We start from the raw sequence: 22,715 nt of genomic DNA, 5'->3' as shown, positions 1-22,715 counted from the left end.
ATTTTTGAAACCATTAACGTGTAAAGCAAGTCCTTGGGATTCTTATGGTTCAAAAACCATTTAAAAATGAGTTACGGGCTCAGATTTAGAAACAGTTTATCAAGAGGTGCACCGGGGCAAATTTAACAGGGATATAGAGTGACAGTGAGTGATGAGAGATGATATCACCGTGGCAACTGACAGCTGATTCAAATGTGGGCAATTATTTTCAGTCCGTGATTTTAAATCAGTTCAACTGGATCATTTGGATTAGCAGATTACATCTCAGGCCTGTTTCTGATTGGTGGATTTAATTTGAACAGGCATCTTATTAGAGTATGGACAATTAATATCAGGATTTTAATTAAATCACCTAAGGGCTCAGACAATTTGATCAACTGGACTTTTTTAAAACCACTTTAATGTGTTTTTACTGTCAGCATACAGTATGGAGGGGGACAGCCACAGAGATGTTCAACTAAAACCCAAAATACCATTATAAAAGCTACAAAATGATTTCAGCTGCAGACACTGTTCAGCTTGTAATTCAGAATTACTTCTCTCTCACACTGTTGGCTTTTCCTAATAAAACAAATGAGTTGCTGCCCCCTGGTGGTACGTTTTAGTTAAATTCTGCAAAAGCTCTACCTCTCTATATTAGTGTACTTAACTACTTATGTAGTTTGTAGACAAACATACACTGAATGTTAGCGTACTAACATTGTACCTATTAATATTAAAATGCCCTTTTAGCAAATTAAACTGTTTTCCATTGCAGGTTAATATCATCCAAAATCGAAGATGCATTAAAGGCCTTCACAGAAGAAATGCAGTGGTGATGTTCACTATCTTGTGTCAGATTTAGAAATGTAATCTCTTATTGATGTGTGTCACATGGTGAGCCACCTGCTGCTTAGCCATGAGTGTGAGAGAGACTAGATGTGTCTCTGGGGGCCATGAACTTATACTCACAAAGCCCAGAAAGTAGCACCCACATTCAGCGAGACTCCATACTTTACCTATCATCCTGACCCACAGGTATAATGATAGGTAACACCATGTGGAGCCCGTGTGTTCACAAGCCTGTGCAGGGCAGGGGGGAAGTAGATGGGAAGATAAAAGAGGGCAGCACTGCCCTGTTAACCATTCACTTTTTAACATATTAGCTGCCTGAATATATGCATTTTATTGTTTGCATGACAATAAACTGTAGTTATCCATTTTTAACTATATATCCTGCATTGTTTAATGTTTCATAAATACTATTTCTTCCTTTTTGGTCTGTCATCCAAAAAAAGCATAAAGCACCTCACACTTTAGGCTGTATGAGGAGCAGTCACAGGGTTATATAATGCAAATGCTTCTTAGAGCTTTTGCATATGACCTAAACTGATCCATTCAATTTCATTCCCCCCTAATTTGAACATAGTTATGCACTTCTTCATTTCTGGAGTCTACATATAACTATTAGAGTGCATGTGCAGTGCATTTTAAAGTAACCCTTACATAGTAATGTTGCAGTACATCTTTATTAGGTAGAAAAGGTATTGCAAAATTCAGTGCTAGATTTTACATGGAAACCAAAAAACAAATCATGTTGCAAAAACTGCAAAAGTAATATAAGACAATATGATAAAACGTCAAGTGTTGGAATTTTAAACGTTAGACAACTTCATATACAACTTAGTTGTATTAATCAAATAATCATTATGCAAAAAATTAGTAGTACAAAAGTACACAAATCAAATATAAATGTACTATAAAAATGATTTAACTATACTATTAAATCCATCATATATCACTTTCAGTCATATAACCTAAAACGCGCCAACCAGTAACAGTTACATTCATTTTCAAATATCACATATCAGTTATTAAAAAAGACTAACATTTGCAGTGACTTGTGAGCTACAGTGTAAATGTTGTTAAGACATTGCTCAAAGGTTTTGTATGACAAATGCCCCCACCCCTTGCAACAATAACAAAAATACAAACATCATTTATGTAAAGTACACAGGAAAACATAATCACATATAAGCCAAAGACGACAATTATGCAGATGTCCAGTGCAAACTCTGCCAGAAAAAGCTAGCGTGTCTCATCTCTGTCATGACCATGCATAATCATTTTTGTCCAATGTCAAATGCAACAGGTCCTCTCATGGAGAAACCTATGAAGAATGACACTTTTGACCCCTCTGCATGCCCACTAATCTGGCTCCGATACATTGGGGTGACTGGAAGACCAGTATCTGCCATTATGCAATCACTATGCACCTCCCCTGTGACCCTATAAAGGAGCTCCTCCACCTTCTTCTCCTTCCATATTGTGCCACTTCCCCACATGGAGGCAAACTGCTGTTGCCCATCCACGATGCACTTTTTGATCTCTCCAATGTGGACCAGTCGTTCATAACCAGGCTTCTTTCCCAGGAGGAAATGAATAACGGGACTCTTGCCATTGTACACTTCCTTCATCTCTGCATGATAAGAGGTTTTCATCTGTGAGATGTACCTTCCAAGTTCTCTGTATACCGGACGGTTTGGCTCTGGCCATAACAGCAGAACTGCAATGAAGTAGAGCGGCAAACTCTCACTCAGTGGGATTTGCCCACAAAGAACTTGGGGGAGAAGATTTACCATGGTTTCATATGGCTGTAACCGATGTGATCCCAGTTTAAGACGACTCAACACAACATTGACATAGATAAAGTTCACTTTCTCCTTTGGAGTTGGGTTACACTGCCAAATAAAGAGATACTGTCTAGCAATCTTTTCCAACTTTGCAGGTGAGGTTTCATTTGAGAGACAGCTCAGAATCCCAGAATAGGTGTCAGCCTTTTCCTCTTCCAGGAACTGTCTCGTCTGGTGTAGTTCCAACATAGTGTGCAAGGTTTTATTCTTCAAAAGAGATGCAGAATCTGTCTTACAGAAAACCTTTGCATAATTTCTGAAACATCTGAAAAGCTCATTTTGGGACATTTGCTCACGGCTATCTTTCATTCCAAATCTGGAGCCCAGATTTACATAAAAATTGTCAAGGAAGTCTATGTTCTTCTTCATCCTGTATTTGAGGTTGTAAAGTACATCCTCAAACTGTTTCAGAATGACATAGTAGGGTTTGTTTTTGGTGTGCCAACGATCCTTACTTTCTAGGTCGTAAAGTTTAAGATCTCCAGAAAGAACCTGGCTCATTATGTCATGACGAAGACCATCAGAAGAGAACACAGGGGTCTTTGCCAGCACATCAGTGACAAGCACACCAACCTGAATTTCTCCCAGGCAGCCAGAGGTGTTGAAAGTACAGTTGTCTGTTTTGATTTGTAATCGTTGGAGTGACTCCTTCTTTGCAAGGTTCTGTGTTTCCTGGAATGCTTCCAATGCTGACTGAGCCAGTTTCAGAAGTGTTTTCAGTTTCTCTGGACGGATGGGTTCTTCCTTGCAGTCTGCAATGGCATTCTTGAGCTCATGCTTGATCACTTGTGCTGATGTATCTGCAATATAGGAGTTGTCTTTGTAAAGATCTTTTGCTTTTTTTGCCCAAAATTTTGCCTCTACAAAATCTTTCTTTCTTAGGTAATAGTACCGGGCGAGTAACTGGGAGACAATGGGATCTTTCTCATATCTCTTTGAGGCATTTTTTAACACCATCTCTTCCAGTCCAGGTGTTTCATGTGCAATGTCCTGAATGAGTGGAGAGAACTGTGATTCCTCTAATTCATGATATCGCTTGACCAAAATGTGGTGAACATCTTGCAGGAGCTTGCTTTTGCCTTGTGTGCTTTCATAAAACGTGTCTGTGTTCAGCAGAAGGTCAGCAATTTCAACTTTTTTCACATTGTGTGTTGCTTTAAGTTCCAACAAACACTGCTTTGCAATTCTTGAGTGAATCATTTTCACAGCTCTGAAGACTACCTTACCCTGAACTGAACAGCTGGTTATAAAAGTAGAAAATTTTCCAAAACCACATTCAACTTTGTTGGATCCACAAAACGGTTTTGGTTGAAGGTCAAGGAATTCCTCACACAGAGAGACTGATAGAGAGGCCCCGCGGCAGTAAACATCCAACAGAACTAAAACTGCAAGAAGCTGGGCATTTTTCTGATTCATATTGAAGCTCTTCAGTGTGTTGCGGACCACACTCTCAATGTATTCTGACTTAAAGTTCTTCTTCATGATCATGAAACCATAGAATGTTTCAGTGTTTTTGTAAGTTTTCTCTATTTCGACTAGTTTTTCCTCAAACTGTTTCTGTTCCCTCTCAGAGAGATTATTTCCAATGAATACAGTATCTGCAGTTTGCCCAGTCGTTTCAGAAGACTCTGATCTCATGCAGTTCAAGACAACCACCTGCGCAGACTTAGACTGAATTTTTTTCTCTTCGCATTCTTTTTCAATGAGCTGCTGCAAGTCAAATACTTTTTCCATATCATCAAAGTCATCTATCATCAGCAAAACAGGGACACTTGGCAGCTGCTCCTGATATTTATACATGAGAAGTTTGGTCACCTGACTGGCTACTTCAGCAAAGTCAGCATTGTTGTTCCTGAGGACAGCACAACGAAATGTGTTCCGGAGAGACCACAATATGTGCATGGCCAAAGTTGTCCCACCACATCCAGGTACATGCATGAGGTTAAACAACACACAGGCTTTTCTCAGAGAGGATAAATCAGGTATGATTGTATCCTTGATGTAGTCAAAGTGGTCTCGTTTGATAAACGGTGTGGATCCGGGCTGCTCCGAGAAATAGCAGCTCCTGATATTTATACATGAGAAGTTTGGTCACCTGACTGGCTACTTCAGCAAAGTCAGCATTGTTGTTCCTGAGGACAGCACAACGAAATGTGTTCCGGAGAGACCACAATATGTGCATGGCCAAAGTTGTCCCACCACATCCAGGTACATGCATGAGGTTAAACAACACACAGGCTTTTCTCAGAGAGGATAAATCAGGTATGATTGTATCCTTGATGTAGTCAAAGTGGTCTCGTTTGATAAACGGTGTGGATCCGGGCTGCTCCGAGAAATAAAAATTCCACCACGTCACCTTTCCACCCTTGTAGAAGTTCTCCTCTATCACATTTTTTTCCTCATTTCCTCCTTCACATTGGTTCACACAAAGGACATCTAAGGTACTCAGACTTCGCTCCACTTTCTTCTCAAATAGCACTTTGCTTCCCCCACCACACGGTAGGAAACGACTGGATCTGCGATTCTCTGACCAAAGGCTAAGGATAGTGCCATTGACTTCTGCAAAGCTGAGATCATGTATGCATCTACCTGAGATGTCGATTCCACATCGAGCCTCAATTAAGTCTCTCCAGGAGTTGAATGCTTTGTCATTGTCACATATGCAAAGGATCTGATCTGTGCCTCTGAGTTCCTGCCAGAATGTACTGAAAGTCTCCACAAGGGGGTCCATCTTCTCACTTACTCTTGACAAAATTAAAAAAATGACGAGGAACCTCTTGTTTGGAAGGACATCTTTGCGACACAAGAAGGAAATCACATCTCTGATGGAGGCTCCCTTGTCCATTAACCACTGGTCAATGTCTGAGGGCGACTCATGCTCAATGCCTCCATTGCAGAACACCCAGCTGGTGTTTTGCGTTAATTTCAACTTGTTCGCAATGTCTTCAACTCCTTCTGTGATTTTATATCGTGCCGGTGAATGAATATTTACTGGGCTCTGCTGGTCAAAATATTGCTCTAATCCCTCTTTAGCTGATTCTGGATCAAAGTCCAACACCGCTGTTGGGTTCAGATCTACAAGAAATTTTAGATAATCTAACTGGCTTGGGTATGATTTGTTAGTTATTATCACATACTGCTCAACATTTGATTTATCTAAAGACAGAGAGCCACCAGTGATCATGTGACTGAGTCTAGAGCCCTGAGTGCTGTTTTTTATCACACTGAGGTGCTTCTCTTCTGCCTTTTTCCGGAGTTCTAATTGCTGAGCCATACTTTCTAGAAACTGCTCGTACTCTCGCTTGTTTGGTTGCACAAGAAGATCTCTGCTGCTACCACCATCACGGATAAAGAAACATTTTGATGGTTCTGATTCAGTTTCTTTCATTTTGCCTTTTTTCTTGCCCTTTTTTATGGTGTTTGTGTGGTAGCCGTTTTCTTTACAGATCGTAGTCTCTGGAACAACGTCGACTTCTATGACACATTTGTCAGATAATGTCGTGTTCTTGTTGAGAACTTCAACAAATCGTGGAGGTTTGATGCATGTCTGAGCAGCTTGTTTATGTTTATATTCAAAATACCCATTAATGGCAGATTTTAGTTCATTTGCAAAAGCCTCTCTGTCCTCAACAACCACTCCCAACACTTGACCGTGGGTGAACTCCGGTTTGTCTCCTATTCCAAAATGTATGGTGCCGTTGGTGCGGCTGTTCATGCAGGCAGCTGCAAAGCGAATGACCTCAGATGTGAACTTCTTCATTTTAGTTTCTTCTGTTGTGCTGGTGAAAGCTTTGTACTCATGGCAGGGTTCAATCAAATCTGAGGCACCTGATTCTGTAACATCAAGAATGCTGCTTTCCGTGTATCTGAATGTATCGTGGTATCTACAAAATGGATACGGCTTGCACGGTTTCCCAGGCTGGTTTCTAGAACCTACTGGCTCTTCTTTTTTAAATTTCACAACTTCATCTCTGGCACGAATGAGAAGTTTAGCCGGTCCAAAAGTCACACCAATTTTGGTTAAGTCAGTTGTATCTAAAAGCAGAAGACTTTCACCATTGATGTCTTCATTAAACAATATTTCAGCAACTTTGTCATCCACGCGATCCAATTGGAGAACCCATTGCCTCACTTGATGTTTACTCCAATCTTGTATGTCTGATGACAGATCATCTTCCTGGCACTGAAATATAAAGTCCAGTTAACATTCCTAATTTCTAAATTAATTATTAGACACTTCAATATTTAGTGAATATGTCTAGTATTATGTGGAACAGTTTAAAACATGAACCTATGTTTTAATTTATAAAAGCTCACTTCTTAATATTTGTTTTATTGAAGCATTTTTCAATTTTTACTTACCTTCATTTCACCTTGATCTGCCATGACAGTACTGCTTCCTCTTTCACAAATATAGATTAGTGATGCTACAAAATAATTTAAATAGAAATATTAGCAATAGAGGAAAAGAAACTGTATTGATTGTAACTCAAATTAAGCAAGTTCAGCCTCACCTTAATTTTTCCTGATCATCAATGATGGCTGGTCAACTTTTCACACATATTGGTAATGCTGCAAAAAAGTAGAAATATTATAAACACATGGCTGAGGCAGTTTAGGAGTAACAAGGGAGGGATTTAAGAACCAACGAGACTAATTTATTTAGTTTCAGGGGGAATATGTATGACATTGTTAATCTCAATAATCGTTAAGATGTGCTTTGCTATACAGGATTTCAGTATATATACAGTTTTTGGTCTCCTTTATTTCTGTGATCTCGATAGGTGCCAAGTATTGATTACAGGGTGGGCTGTTTAGCAATTGGTTACCCAGCAACCACACAATTGGAATTCATGTAGTATATGACTTAGCATTGTCTTCATGAAATAAGCAAGAACTTGAAAAAGATGTAATCTGGATGGCAGCATATATTGCTGAAAACCTATAAGTTACCATAAGTTGGCACCTGTGAAACTAAAAACTGGAAAAACAGTATAGTGCTAAACAAATATTTTGAATAAAATTTGTATAATTTGACTGTCTTTTGAAAGAACATCCCAGAGAAGGTGAGCGTTTTTAAAGTAAATATGGGGAATTCATCATTCTATGAAACTGGGCAATTATTTCAACAATTTAATAAATGAAAGATTCAGAGACTCTAGAGAGGTTTCTGCACACAGGAGCCAGGACGCAGAGCTTAGATCTTGATAGGGTTCAGGCCTGTACTGCATTAGAAACAGACCTGTGTTGGAGATCACTGCATGACCTTACAAACACTTCTGAAAAGTGTCGGCAGTTAACACAGCTCTTTGTTGCATTCACACATGCAAGGAACAAACACAGAAGCAAGATACAGAAACACTGCTTCCTTCCTTAAAACCAGGAAGCAGCCTGTGGTCTCACCACTTATCCTCAGTTCAGTTCAGTTCTTTTTTTATTTCAAAGAGGATGTTTAGTTACATCGAGACAGCAGCCTCGATAATACGTATAATAATACAGGTCAGCTGTGGTCAAGGCATTTAAATTACTGTAAGCAGGAGAGCTAACACAAATCAAACATCACAGTTCTACAGTCATGAGAGCTCTGAAACAGAAGTAGTGCTCCCACTTCTTTATCCATTACAAGGAAGAGGGGAAAAGTCACAAACTTATCACACCACACATCACGAGGCTCGTTGTTTTGTGCCCTTGTTCGTTATTAGCACCTGCAGAGGGAGTTGTCTTCTCCAACTACTGAGGCTGAAATAAGTTAATATAGTTTTAGAAACTTACACTGAACAGTCTATTACAGTGTTAAAACTAGGCATATGCATAAGCCACTTAAACACTTTAAATGAGAATAATAGAAATTTTCCATTACAATTCCAAATGACTCCCCACATTTTTTAATGGTTCTAATCCTCTTCCGTACTTCTGATTCAGAAGCACACCAGTGGTTTCAGTGGTGTGCTCTACAATGCCAGCTAGAGGTTAGAATAAAACCAGGAAGTAGCTTTAGTGTTTAATGTTTTTGTTCAACCCACAAATCCAAAAGACTTAAGGCAACAGAACCAACAGAATCATTCAAAAAACTGGTTAAGGACCCGAGCAGACTGACTTTTTTCTTTTTAAATGTGATACAGTAGGTATTAAGTGGAGACAGGAAGATATGTAATATAAGTAAGCGAAGTGTCATCTTAGAAAGGCAAACCCTGTAAAGTAAAACGAAGAACCACAAAAAATAACTGGTTGCATCCTTACTACGCATTTACTATTTTTCCATTTATCTTTATAACAATGAAGGCTCAAAACAAATACTGACCAAAACTCACTCACATTTCATTCAGTCCGCTCTTCAGTCCTCTCGGTTTAAAGCTGAGCTCCGTAGCCAGGTTAATGTAGCGGTTTTGGAGAGCAATAAAACAAAGAGGCTTCTCCCCCTTGTTTGCGGAGGATACAGATGAGAGAAGACTGAGGAAGAAGACTTCAGCTGGGCGGGTCATTCTCAGGAATTGAAACCTAACCAAAACTGTCCGTGTGTTTCGATTATTCTTTCCATAACGATACTTGTTGCGAGATGGGTGACTTCCTCCGTGATTTGTCAGCATTGTATCATGTTCTTTTCGTCGTCTTGATTAATTGTGAAACGATATTGTAAATCCTTTGATCCCGGAAACCCTCCCAAATAAGTCAGTGCGTCAGTCCATGAGGTCCTTGAAATGTTCCACTGGGAGTGGAAAAGTGGAAAGATTCAGTTCCAGGGTTGAAAGAGCGCCCTCCTTCTCAACTGAATAGTTAAACTGAATTTTAAAGCACATGTATAATATCTAAGAGCTGAAATTTGTGAAAAATTAAAAACTGAGGGATTAAAAGCATCCTCCTACTGCGCATCACTGCATCTATCTCCGCCGTGGCTCCCAGCAGCGGGTGCCACAGCTGAAAGTGAAGCAACAGCGAGGTACTAAAAGTTGCGGTTCCACTTATGTCCCCTTGAGGCTCCAAAGTCCCCATAGATGCCCACGTTGAGACTTTGGACCTATTTTCTACCGTCATTGCTTTGGAGTAGCGAAACACACCCCACCTATCATTTGCTGGATGTTAAGAGATCTGAATTTAAAAACGACTGTTAAATCGCAGTTTTTTTTTTAACTGGAAGGACTCAATGGGGTATGGCCCTTATTCATATAAAATATATAGTGCTAATGCAACAGCACTTTTCTGTTCATCTTTGACTAACACATGTACATTTGTAGTATAAAATCACCCTGTGTGTTCTCAACAGTGGAAACAAAATCAAAGTATATAACCGAGTAAGTAGAATAACACTTCACGTTTTCTTCAGTTAAAATGATCACAGCTGGGCCAAGTGCAATCACCCTGATCACTGATGACTTTTAAATGACTTCTTATGAGACAATCTACAAAAGAAAGCAATCGGTCCCTTCCATTCAGCCAGTGTTTGCACTGCAAACCATTTCCATAAGAAGGGTTTTTTGTTTGTATCTTTTTGTTTGTTAAGCTGCTTAACACCAAACTATGAAGCATTCAAGCATAGCAACATGAATCTGTGTTTCTCCACTTTGATGGAAGGTTGCAAACGCAGCTCTCGCCTAAATTATATGAGGACCTAATGGCCTGGAATATTGAACCCAAAAGGACATAATCCATAATCCTGGATGGTCCATCACCCATTGTCAAACAAGGGTGAAGATCTGGTTTACTGTTTTGTGGCCAATTCACATTACTCCTGAATCCAGGGATCAGCAGGGTGCCAGAGCCTTCTCGCCACCACAGTGGAATATATTTTCCTGGTGAACGTCTGCAAGGGAAATGATTATGGTGGGGCAAGTTCACCACATATAGCACTGTGGGGAACCAGTGGTTCAAACATTTCATTAATGAGAAAAAATTGATGTGTATTATTAAGGCCAAAGGCAGTAGGTATACTATTTCACTAAATGCAAAATGTACAGATTATTTACCACCGACATCAACTGAAATAGCAGGAATTAAAACATGAAAGTTACTCAATAATACAATAACGTCTAGTGACCTCCTATATTGATTAATGTAGGTAAAGAAGGTAATGATAAATACTACAGAGAGCACAGAGGTGAAATGACAGTAAATATTCAGACTGCAGAAGAAACATTAACAGCAGTTGTAGAGCGTACACCATGCTCGAAGAAGAGTTGTTATACGGAAGCAGGAGAATTGCGTATTTGGACAGTTGGAAAAGCACCACTTCATAGAAATGTTGATTTATTGATCAAATGCAGTAGCTTGGAAAACTGTAAGATCCACACTGCACATATTAGAAACAATTTTTCACAGATATAGGTAGGGAAAATCATCTGGACCTTCAAATATAAGATAAGATAAGATAACCTTTATTAGTCCCACACGTGGGAAATTTGTTTTGTCACAGCAGGAAATGGACAGTGCAAAAGTTATGACGCAAAAATTAGAATACAATAAGAATAAATACAGTACACAGCTGTACAGAATAGAATAAAATAATATACTTTAAACAGTAGAATAAAATAGAATAAAAATATACAATAAGATAAAAATAGAATACGAATGCTATATACAACTGAGTAAAAATACAACGATGCCAGAAAAGATTATTGCACTTAGTGTTATTGCACATGTGTGGATGTGTGTGTTTGTTCAGTTAAAGTCTTTGTTGTGGAGTCTGACAGCAGTGGGGAGGAAAGACCTGCGAAATCTCTCCGTCCCACACCGTGGGTGCCGCAGTCTCCCACTGAAGGAGCTGCTCAGTGCTGTCACAGTCTGCTGCATGGGGTGGGAGACGTTGTCCAACAGGGATGACAGCTTAGCCGCCATTCTCCTGTCACTCACCACCTCCACTGGGTCCAGAGGGCATCCTAGAACAGAGCTGGCCCTTCGGATATCAGGGGCTTAGCCCAAACATGAAGTCTTCTGAATTTCTACTCCATAACAGCACTTTTTCAAAGTTATTTACTATATTTCGTAATTCAATCTAAACACCATTTTCATACTGGGTTCCAGCTGTGGCAGGAAAATATAGCTGTCGTGTTTTGTAGTTTGTTTGTTTTTTTATCAGAATGAAAAGAAGAATTTGGCAGTTGAAAAGGGGAAGATATTTACAGGTGTTGGCCTTAATCTCTCATGTATGTAGAAGTAGTAGCAAACTATAAATGCGTTTTAATAGAGGTCTGTTATGTGCTTAGTCTAATGAGGGTTGAGTGTCCTGTGTTAATAAAGTGCATAGTAAAAAGACAAAATATACATAAGACATACAAATGCAGCTTGTGCTGTTTTCATGTGCTTAAAATTAAGACCAATTTTATTGCATCTGTATTTTTATATTCTTACACTGTAGAGAAAACCAAGCACAGAAAGACGATCTATTCCTGACAATCTATTCCCTGAAACACCAACCTACCTCAAGACCTACACACAGTGTGCACTCTGCTTTTCTAAAGGTTGAGAAAGACAAGGAGTATCTCTCAATCAGGGAATCGAACCTTGGTCTTGTGCAAAAGAGGCAGGGACACTCAATACTGTAACCGTGGGAAAAAGAGAAAAGTGCAGTAACCATGTTAACCAGGAGACAAAATGAAACACTTTCTCTGTTTCATCTTTTGGATACTTCCAGATTTACATACAAGCTTCTGTGTGTAAAATTTGACTGGGAACACTGCCACATTGTGGCCAGAGGGGGTGTTACATATGTACTGAAAAGAATCACCACTGGTAACTGCAAAAATCAGAAGGAAAAAATGATCCTCCTCCACTGAAGTTAAACTTATGTTTACATACTTTTTCAGCATACAGAGACATAGTGAGTCACATCCTTTTAAGGTTGTTTAGCAGGAGTGCTGGCAGTGCAAAACTCACTTTATGGATTTTGGGTCAGGTGTCCAAGGTAAAGGTAAAACAGGTAAAACTTCTAGGTTTAATATGCTCTATAGTGCAACAGTCCTGTGAATGTTATGTCATCATCTGAATCAAAATGACCAAAAAGAAAAGTCTAATCAAACACCTGTTTGTTACACGGTGCAGAGCTACATGGAGAAGCAGTTTCCAGATAAGGTAAAATTATTTACAGGTTCTTTATGGTTCAAAGGATTCAGGGTCTGTCTGTGGGCTTTATCCCCAAGCTTGAAGTAACTATTAAAAAGAAAACATAATTTATCCCCGTATCCAGCAGATCCTGTGGCCACAGTATTAGGTCCACAATTAGTGGAAGAAAACATGTTTTTTAGGGTATAACTTATAGCAGCTCCTGTATTCACAACTGAGCCTCCAGTTAGCATCAGCTGAGGCAGTTTGTCTATAACTTCTTGTCTGGTGTGGTAGGTGTTCAAGGAAAATTCTACTTTTGGATGGTCAGCAAACTGCACGAGACACGTCCATGCAGGTGGTTGATAACACTGATCATGAATTCTCTCACGCAGGGCAAGTTACTACTGCCAATACTGTTTGAGCAATCCACCAGCAAGACAATGTCTCTGAGCACTATTCTTGGCTGCGCTGTGGTTACCTCCAACACCAAGGAAAAGCACAAGAACTCATTAATTGCTTTCTGCAATTATAATCATAAACTCCAAAGTGCCTACAAATGAAACCTTTTAAAAACATCTCTCGCGTCACCAGCACAACCTGGTGTTTAGTGTTCATTTCAACTTCATCATGTTTCTTTCGGTGCAAGAACAGGATTTTAGTGGTTTTCATTAATTTAGAAGCGTCTGAATGAGATGTATTTCCACCCATTTATTCATGCTTTTCTTTATGTACTGCATGAATTAAACATCACTGTGATGTGCAGTTTAAGTTAGGTGTGTCGAATATAAGAGACAAAGAGCAGTTCCTGGCATTATGGGGCTAAATAAGACAGAGCATGAAGAATTTTCGGATGTTTTCCAAGTAGTAGTCGGAAGTCCTTTGTCATGAACACAATACTGTCTGGAAAAGCAATCTGCTTGAGCCTCTGTTTGTGAGCAGCCTTAGAGCCTGCAGCTTGAATCAACACACCCATTAGCTGTTGCAGATTCTTCCACACTGTCATTGCATATTTCAGCAACAGTACAAGCTGGGGTACTCCCTGCTGAATATGGCTGCCCCTCTCAGGCAGTACAACATATTTTCCTGGACAAAGTTTAGTGCTGCTCCAATGTTGACTATCTGTCGTGGTCTTGATTGGAAATTACCCAAAGCAAAAATGATTGTGTCTCTGTTACCGTGGGTGTTGAGAGCTATCCGGAGTCTCGGGAAAGCACTAAACTGGGTGATACCCACTTAAACTGCAACTGGACTGATTGGCGTGCTTTCCACAAACCTCCTGATCAATTTACAGGCACTGTTGATGGCTTTCTGCAGCTGAAAGAGTTAAAAAAAATTATGTCAGTCAAACAATATCTATCAATAGTTATGGCTATCAAAGGTGTCATTCTAATATCAGCACACCAGTTCAGCTTGGTGCTGAACTCCTCTACCAGGTAAAAAAAAAGGCAAAAATGCCACAAAAAATCTTTTAAAAAGGATATTCAAATATCAGATTTATGCAGTATTGTATATTTATATTAAATTATGTGGTAAAGGGTTAGGTATTTTGGATAGAAGAACATACAGTTACAGCTTCTGATTTTTAGCAATGTGATGCTTTCAGTTATATAGCTCTTAAGATACAATATATATAATAAAAACTACAGCCAAACAAAAACTGGGTCCCAGTTATGGTGTGATGTCTCAAGTGGGCATTAGAGTATGTCCTGTGCGATGACCCCTAGACATATTTTATACAGTACAGTACAGTATAAACATACAGTTTCATATATTCTGATGTGTCTATTTTAAAGCTTTTGCCTAATATTGAGAAGAACTTTTTGAATTCAGGTCCAAAACATAATAACTGCAATAATAAAAATAACCAGTCCAGCAGGTGTAAATAGAGACTAAATATTTTAGACAATAAAAATCCCACTGAGTGCTGATGAAAACTTAACATCTGTAAAATGACTTCTGCCGCTTCTTTAATGAGATTGACTTGACTGAACTTACCTTCCCAAGCACTGAGCTTAGGAAGAAGTCTTGCAAACACGACACCCAGAAGGGTACACAACGGTAACAACTGATGCCTTCTCATCTTCAGAAAAAACTTAAAAGACACCTGTGAAAAAGAAAAAAAAATGTCAACTTTGTTTTCATAGTAAAAGCAGGCTGAAAAGCAGTTATGCAAGATTAGGGGTGTGGCCTCTTTGATTGACAGCTAGCATTTTGCTACGCTTCACCTCAGCTAACTGGCCTGTTTGTGCTATTATTTGAGCATTTGTTATGCAATTATCTGACCAATAATATGTCTGCTTTGCGGCGAATTATACAAGACTGTGCTATTCAAGAAGACTGTGCTACAGTTTTGGTGATTGTATTTTCCAACAGTTATTAGTTTGTTAGCTAGAACTAATTGCCAGATATCTATATCTATGCAATTACTAAAAATTTGTTTAGCAGCAGATTCCCCATTTGATCTCATGGAAAAAATGGTCTTCCTAGAATACAAAGTTATCTTGTTATATCTCACTGGTAGTGAAATCATGTGTCACAGAGCTTGTGACTTCACTTGTTTGAACAATAATTATTTTTTCCTAAGTTTACTTCCAAACATAACTGGTTTTATAGGATGTTTAGGAATGCTACACTAGTTTAACATGTCAGATAAATTACATTTCTGGAATTTTATGCCACACATTAGTTTAGCTCCTATAAGGCAAAACATCACACAGAAGTGGCATTTTTAAGCACACACACATACACGCACCGTTCACATGCATCATTGTCCAAGTCACTTTCTTCTCCAGTCACACTGCTATCTGTGATCTTTATGAAGTACAAGTCAGAAACTCCTGCTCAAACATACGATTCTCTCACCTTTCATTTGCTTACTGACTTGATGTCAAACCTAAAGTAAAAATCAAATTAATCAAGAAATCAAACTCTTTCTGCGACAACACAAGCAGCAGATATAAAACTTACCCTGTGCCCAAATAGCTGTTCTCCACTGTATTTGTTTTAGAGATAAAATGACAACAGTGATGTAAAATGAATGAAAAGGTAAACTATTGGTCACCGTTGTCCTGGTAAACTGAAAGGGACAGACACTCCTGCACTGAATCTGTGTTGTGGGGCGGCCATCTGCTGCGACCGGTTGGGGTGAGAGAAGGAAGACAGGACATGCTGTGGAAGAGAGACAGAGATTAATAACAGATATGATTCAATGCAGAGAGGTCTGTTAATACATAGTGAGTGAGAAAGGTGACTGGAATGGAAAAACTCAATGCATCATGGGAATCCCCCGGCAGCCTATGTCTATTGCAGCATAACTAAGGGAGGATTCAGGGTCACCTGATCCAGCCCTAACTATATGCTTTAGCAAAAAGGAAAGTTTTAAGCCTAATCTTAAAAGTAGAGATAGTGTCTGTCTCCCGAATACAAACTGGAAGCTGGTTCCACAAAAGAGGGGCCTGAAAACTGAAGGCTCTCCCTCCCATTCTACTTAAATACTCTAGGAACAACAAGTAGGCCTGCAGAGCGAGAGCGAAGTGCTCTAATAGGGTGATATGGTACTACAAGGTCATTAAGATAAGATGGGGCCTGATTATTTAAGACCTTGTATGTGAGGAGCAGGATTTTGAATTCAATTCTGGATTTAACAGGAAGCCAATGAAGGGAAGCCAAAACAGGAGAAATATGCTCTCTCTTTCTAGTCCCTGTCAGGACTCTTGCTGCAGCATTTTGGATTAGCTGAAGGCTTTTCAGTGAGTTTTTTGGACATCCTGATAATAATGAATTACAGTAGTCCAGCCTGGAAGTAATAAATGCATGAACTAGTTTTTCAGCGTCACTCTGAGACAGGATATTTCTGATTTTAGAGATGTTGCGCAAATGGAAGAACGCAGTCTTACATATTTGTTTAATATGTGCATTGAAGGACATGTCCTGGTCAAAAATGACTCCAAGGTTAAAAAATTAAAATAAAATATTGGAAAAATGACTCCAAGGTTCCTCACAGTATTACTGGAGGCCAAGGTAATGCCATCCAGAGTAAGAATCTGGTTAGATACCACATTTCTAAGCTTTTCAGGGCCGAGTACAATAACCTCAGTTTTATCTGAATTAAGAAGCAGAAAGTTAGCGGCCATCCAGGTCTTTATGTCTTTAAAGACATTCCTGCAGTTTAACTAATTGGTGTGTGTTATCTGGCTTCATGGACAGATAGAGCTGGGTGTCATCTGCATAGCAGTGAAAATGTATGCTATGTCTTCTAATGATACTGCCTAAGGGAAGCATGTATAATGTAAACAGAATTGGTCCTAGCACTGAACCCTGTGGAACTCCATAATTAACCTCAGTGTGTGAAGAGGACTCTCCATTTACATGCACAAACTGGAGTCTATTAGATAGATATGATACAAACCACTGCAGTGCAGTACCTGTAATACCTACAGCATGTTCTAATCGCTCTAATGGGATATTATGGTCGATAGTATCGAATGCTGCACTAAGGTCTAGCAGGACAAGCACAGAGATGAGTCCACTGTCAGAGGCCATAAGAAGATCATTTGTAACCTGTTGAAAATCTCCCAATTCTTTGAATCTTTGGGCTGAAGGAAGGACAATACTCGGTGTATAAATGCTCAATCAACAATCATTTATTTCCATACAATTCAACAGTCAGAGCATTACAACGTCCGGACGGGAGAGATGCCTGCAGAGGTTCGACAGCATGTCTCAAAATGGTGGCGGGTTACACAGCTTTTTATACTCTCTAGTGGCCCCCACCTGGTCGTAAAAGACCAAACATCACATTCTTTCTCTGTTACAGCGCCTAATTTATGACCTCGGCTCCCTGTCTCTCTGCTCTTCACCAAAGGAATGTGGTCTGTTTCTTCTATTATCTGGACAAGGTCCTCTGCACACAACATTCTCTTCATGATTCAGCAGTATGAAATGTCAAGAAACAGTGTAATACATTCAACAGTGTTGAGTAATACATGTCAAACCAATAGATCGAATGATTTTCACACTCTTTTAAGTCAGAAGTATAATGCAAACTAAAACTACATACTGATCACACACTATGTTAAAGGGTATAATATGATCTACAGCAGTTAACATAATTCAACTATTTTGATTACATATATAAGGTAACATATAATAACAGAATAATCTAACAATTCCCCCTTTTGATCTCTGAAAGAGATCACTTACATCATGCACTCCAACATTTGCAAGGTCCAGATCTTCTTGATCCTGAGGCCCTCTGTCCCCCTTTAACGGGTGGACCATCTGTGGGATGACCTCTGTGTTCACGCAGTTCAGATGCAAGCAAAGTTAGATTTACAACCATAACAGCAGTTACAGATGACACTCCCATCATTCCCAATTTTCCCACAGCTTTATTTTGGTGCTCCAGTTTTCCACTCCCATTTTAATGCCCCCTTATACCTTTCAAATGTACTTAGACTAGAACCTCTGTCTAAGGAGCTTTTAACCTTTATTTTTATTGCTGCAGCTACCAGTGTCTTCCAGTTGGGTGATTCTCAGCTTCTTTCTTCGACCTCCGGGGTTAGACCACCCTTTAGTCATTGCACAGTTCTGGGGATTATTCTGCCCCGATTTCAAACAAGGATCTGTGTGTTTTGGGATCACCGCCGTGTCCCCCTTTTTGCCAAGAGCCTCTCGAACCTCGTTGGTATGGTGTTCCTGGTTTTCGCCAACCCCTTCATGATTATTGCTGTGTTTGTGGGATCCATCTTCTCCAGGAGCCCAAACGCCATGACACTTGACCCCAGTTGCTGTCTCGGCAGTCCCTACATCTGTCTCTGCTGTGAAGGGTCCTCACATCTCCGTGTCCCCGTCTGGTGTCTCTTCCTTTCTTTATGTGAAGCTCCAGTCTCCTCCTCCAGTCTCTCTTATCCTCCTGCTCCTGAAAAAACAAAACAAAACAAAGCGAAGCATCCACCCTTCTCTTGTCGGCTGGGTGAATTGTTTATTGGCATTTACTAATCCTAAAGTGGGTGCAGTCATTGTCTCAGTATCAAGTCAGTCAAAACTTTTAGTCGTCAGTCCATCACAGTCCATTCACATGCATACCTCCATACACATTCATACCAGATGTTGCTGATAATGGAGTCTCCCGCGCAACCTATTCGAGCATCCATCACCAGCAAGATGACGTCATCATTTTAAAAGGAAAACAATTCCTTGTTGTTTTTTGGGCCGGATTGACTCGGTGCAATCCTTTTAGACTCAGAACTTCTCAGTGTTCCCTATAAGTGAATTTCTCCCAAGCCAATTACAATCATGGAGAAGCACACTTTGCAACTGTTTTTGTAAGAATATTTCATAGCGCTTTAAATTTCAATCTTTCAGGCCTGGTTTAAAGAGCTGATTGTTAAATCATGAACTCACAAAATATCAACATATCACCACCGGTGGATCACACCTCTCAGATTTTCTTATCTCAGTGCACTGTAACAAAAACGAAAACAGACATAACCAACAAAATACTACTAAAATAACACAAACTAGGGCCCGTTGCAGACATATCCAGCATAAAGCTATCCCTCTCTCGCTTACGAGAAAGAACACAAGCCAAAGCTCACTGATAACATCAAGCTAGCGCTAAGCAAAACCAAAAAATCTACCAGAAATTCACAGGAACATTTTGCTTCCTGCCGGGACAATATTGTGTGGGAATGAGAACCTCAGGTGCCGTAACACCTGTTGTTCCTCCTTGAATTAAAACTCAATCACAGAAAATGCCGTACTCCAACCTAAACTTACACTATTAATTCATCATCTTCACTCTGTGCCACTGTTCCTCATCAGGGCTGTGTGAAGCACAGCAAAGAATTCAGTCAAGGCCTTGAGCCATAAACAGGCATCACGCACAGACATCGTTTTCATAACCAAACCGTTTTAGACCTTATTCCTAAAATCTACATAAATGCCCTCTAGGTGACATATAACACATTCTAAGTAATCAATGGCTCCTCATAAAAATTACGCATTGGGATGTTTGTGTGCAGCATTTTGCATATCAGCATAAGCAAAGCATTCTTCATTGCATCAGCGTGTATGTGTGTGTGCGTGTGGATCACTCTTCATTGCACAAGCGTGTGCATGTGTATGTGTGTGCATCACTTCTCAGTGAATCAGCATTCCCGTGTGTGTGTGTGTGTGTGTGTGTGTGTGTGTGTGTTTGTGTTCATCACTTTCCTGTTCTGGTGTTCTGGGTAAACCACGGCCTGAAGCATGCCCTGGGGTCCTGCCCCCCTCCTCTTCAGTTCGTTTGCGACCATTGCTGCTGCTGCTGCCCAAAGTTCTGTCCGTCCTGGTTCTGACCCCAATTGGGGCAGTCCTTTCTCCAATGTCCATGCTCACCGCAGGTGAAACCTGCATCTTCTTCTGTGTTTTTTGTCCATTCTGAGGTGCCTTCTGACCTCAGTTACTCCTCCTGTCTCGGTCACGCCCTTTTTGCCGCCCGATCATCCGTGTTGGTCCATCACTGTCCTGCACAGTGTGAATGCAAAGTTATCAAGGTCAGCATTCTTTCGCTCGGCCTTACTTTTCATTCGGGCTTGGCGGGCGTCTCGTCACAGCTGAGCTCTGTCAGCTGACGCAGTCTGGGAATTTTCCCCCGTGTAGTGAAACGGGCCTTAGGTTTAGTGCTCTCCGTCTCGGCTGCATGAGATCACATTCCTGCAGCTCTGTTGACATTCTCAGGTCGTTGTTGTGGGTCCAGCTGTTGCAGCATTTGGTCAGTGTCACGTATGGGGGAGAGCAGGAGTCCAGTCAGCCTCGGCTTTCAGGGCCGGCAAAGCAGCCTGTAATTAAATATGTATAGAAAAAACAAAAACAAAACAAAACAAAAACAAACAAAAAACAAAAACAAACGAACAGGAAAATGATGTTGTGTTGGCTGTGTTATTCAGAGGGGAGACAACGGGGCCAGGCCCTGTGTCAGCCTTCTCTCCCCCTTTTTTTTTGTTTTTTCTCTCCCGATATAATCAACTCCTAACCCACCAAGTTGACAGGACAACATGCACCTGTTAAAATTCTTAAGATCATGTTTAAAAGCCCAAAAAGAAATTTTCTTTCATTCAGTAATCACTTGTATCAATCAATCAGCAGAAAACATGTCACAATTTGAATCTTTTACCACTAAATTTGTCGTGTCATCACTGGTTGGTCAGACCAGTGTCTTTTTCTTTGAAGTTAAATTGTTGTCCTGCAACCCAGAGAGTTTATTTGTCAGTAATGTATTTATCCTTTAACAACAGATGTATGTTTAGTTTCGCTGCTTTAGCCTTGCTGGAAAATCTGTTCATGAGTGTAAGCTGTTTCTTCATTGCGTGTGTGTGCATTTGTAGGCAGGCAGGTTAATTTGATCTTTTCTCAAACTAGGCGTTACCTTAAAAGGAGCCTTTCTCTCAGATTTCTCTGCTTGTGTGTGTTTTTGTTTCACCTTTTTGTTGTGATGCTCCGGACGCCTTCCCAACCTCCACAAGTCCGTTGGCCCCAATTTTATGTGTTAAAACTTCTCTTAATTTCTCCTCTAATTCTCTCCTTGCTGCTGTCTGTTTCACAGCTGCTGATTCGTGCTGAGTGTGGTTCCCATTACCTATAATTTTGCTTCGGCCGCTGTGCTTGTGGGGGCAGTTGGTCCAGGTCCGCAGCTTCCTGTATTAACACACTAAGAGATTTATTTAATTTCATTTTCATCACATGTTAAACAGATAAGCAGGCAACCCGCCTACCTTGACAGCGTAAACTGTACGCCAGTCTCCCAACACATTCCTCTCTCTACTCCTCCATAATTCTCCACTGCACACCTCTTACTATCTCTCCTTTTTATTTTTATTACACCACAGAGTAATACACCCAATTATGCCCGTCTATCTCTATGTGGCTCCAAATTCCCTCTTTATTCTAATTTCACACTCGTCAGGGGACAGGCACACAACAATTTCAACCACTGAAACGAGGAATCCAACCTTTTTCTTTTTACTAATCTAGACTCAACCTTTGTTCGCAAAATGTGTCTTGTTCTAGTCCGGAATAAATGTGAACCCGTGATTACACGGCCGTTCCAGTGTTATTTCCGTAGCTATGCGGGGGCCCTCACCTCCCCAAGTCACCACCTCGGCATCCGGACGCCGCCGGTCCTGGCCGCGCGTCCACGAACAGGAGGGTCGCCACTCCTAGGGCAAAATTATTTCCACAGGTACACTAGGCATCAACCTTTGATCCTAAAATGTGTCTTTGCTCTAATGTCCTCCTAATCAAACACATCAACCGTCACTGTCACTGTGTTCACGCTTCACACTCACCAAAAAACACACTCAGAGCGCGCCTCACTCACACTCAAAACAACACCTAGAGCGCGCTTTACACACAAGACAGCACCCAGAGCGCGCTTCGCGGCTTCGCACACACTCTCACTCAGAGCGCGCCTTCACACACACACACACAACACTTTTCCTCAGCGGGAATTTTACACAGAAACCTCTGAGCTCAACTATTAGATCTTCTTAAAGCACACTGCACCATAGACCAAAATACCCCTTTCTCTGCGCTTATGACCGCCACAACGGGGCAAAGTCGCATCATAAAAATGATGCTTGCATCCCCGAAGTTATACCCGACATCATAAACCAGGTTTTGCTCTATGTACTTCTTGGCAAGTAAAATTTTACTTTGTTTTATGACCGCAGCCCTTAAAAAAAAAAAACTCGACTGACGCCACAAACCACCGTCAAACCTCTATCCAATGTACTAAAATTAGCACCAACCACTACTGCACTTCACGGCCGCACCACCGGAACACGGCCGTATCATAAACCAAAACTACGGACGTGTTTCGCTCTCGCGTTGCCAGCGTTCAACCGCACCGTGAGCCAGCATCTGCTTTTCCTTAAATCAACTTCTATTTCATAGCCGGCAAGAGCCAGGACGTAACCGACACCATAAACAAACTTCAAACCTCGACTTCAATGTACTGAACTAATG

At 40.5% G+C, this 22,715-nt stretch overlaps 1 protein-coding gene across 1 annotated transcript; it reads right to left on the bottom strand.

Annotated features, from left to right (window-relative positions):
* Positions 1-2,087: 2,087 nt before the first annotated feature.
* Positions 2,088-9,144, bottom strand: LOC146616471 (sterile alpha motif domain-containing protein 9-like). The gene is made up of 5 exons (XM_085374658.1): positions 8,988-9,144; positions 7,187-7,244; positions 7,035-7,099; positions 4,768-6,855; positions 2,088-4,487 (listed from the first exon to the last, which is right to left on the bottom strand). Exons 3-5 carry the CDS (start codon positions 7,056-7,058, stop codon positions 2,103-2,105), a joined length of 4,497 nt encoding a protein of 1,498 aa, XP_085230784.1. The 5' UTR covers positions 7,059-7,099; positions 7,187-7,244; positions 8,988-9,144; the 3' UTR covers positions 2,088-2,102.
* Positions 9,145-22,715: the final 13,571 nt, after the last annotated feature.

This window comes from Diplotaxodon limnothrissa, linkage group LG16 (genome assembly GCF_057381915.1).
Source record: "Diplotaxodon limnothrissa isolate DT_005_m linkage group LG16, D_limnothrissa_male_GT1.1, whole genome shotgun sequence".
In the NCBI taxonomy this organism is placed as follows: Eukaryota; Metazoa; Chordata; class Actinopteri; order Cichliformes; family Cichlidae; genus Diplotaxodon; species Diplotaxodon limnothrissa.
Note: the sequence above shows the minus strand (reverse complement) of the source record. Positions and strands in the feature narration are given on the sequence as shown.

Excerpts from the sequence above, each read along its gene's own strand:
- LOC146616471 (XM_085374658.1), bottom strand. The coding sequence starts at position 7,058 with ATGGCAGATCAAGGTGAAATGAAG. Across the intron at positions 6,856-7,034 it reads CAGATCAAGGTGAAATGAAG|TGCCAGGAAGATGATCTGTC; the intron begins GTAAGTAAAAAT and ends TTTATATTTCAG. Across the intron at positions 4,488-4,767 it reads TTGCTGAAGTAGCCAGTCAG|GTGACCAAACTTCTCATGTA; the intron begins GTGACCAAACTT and ends GTAGCCAGTCAG.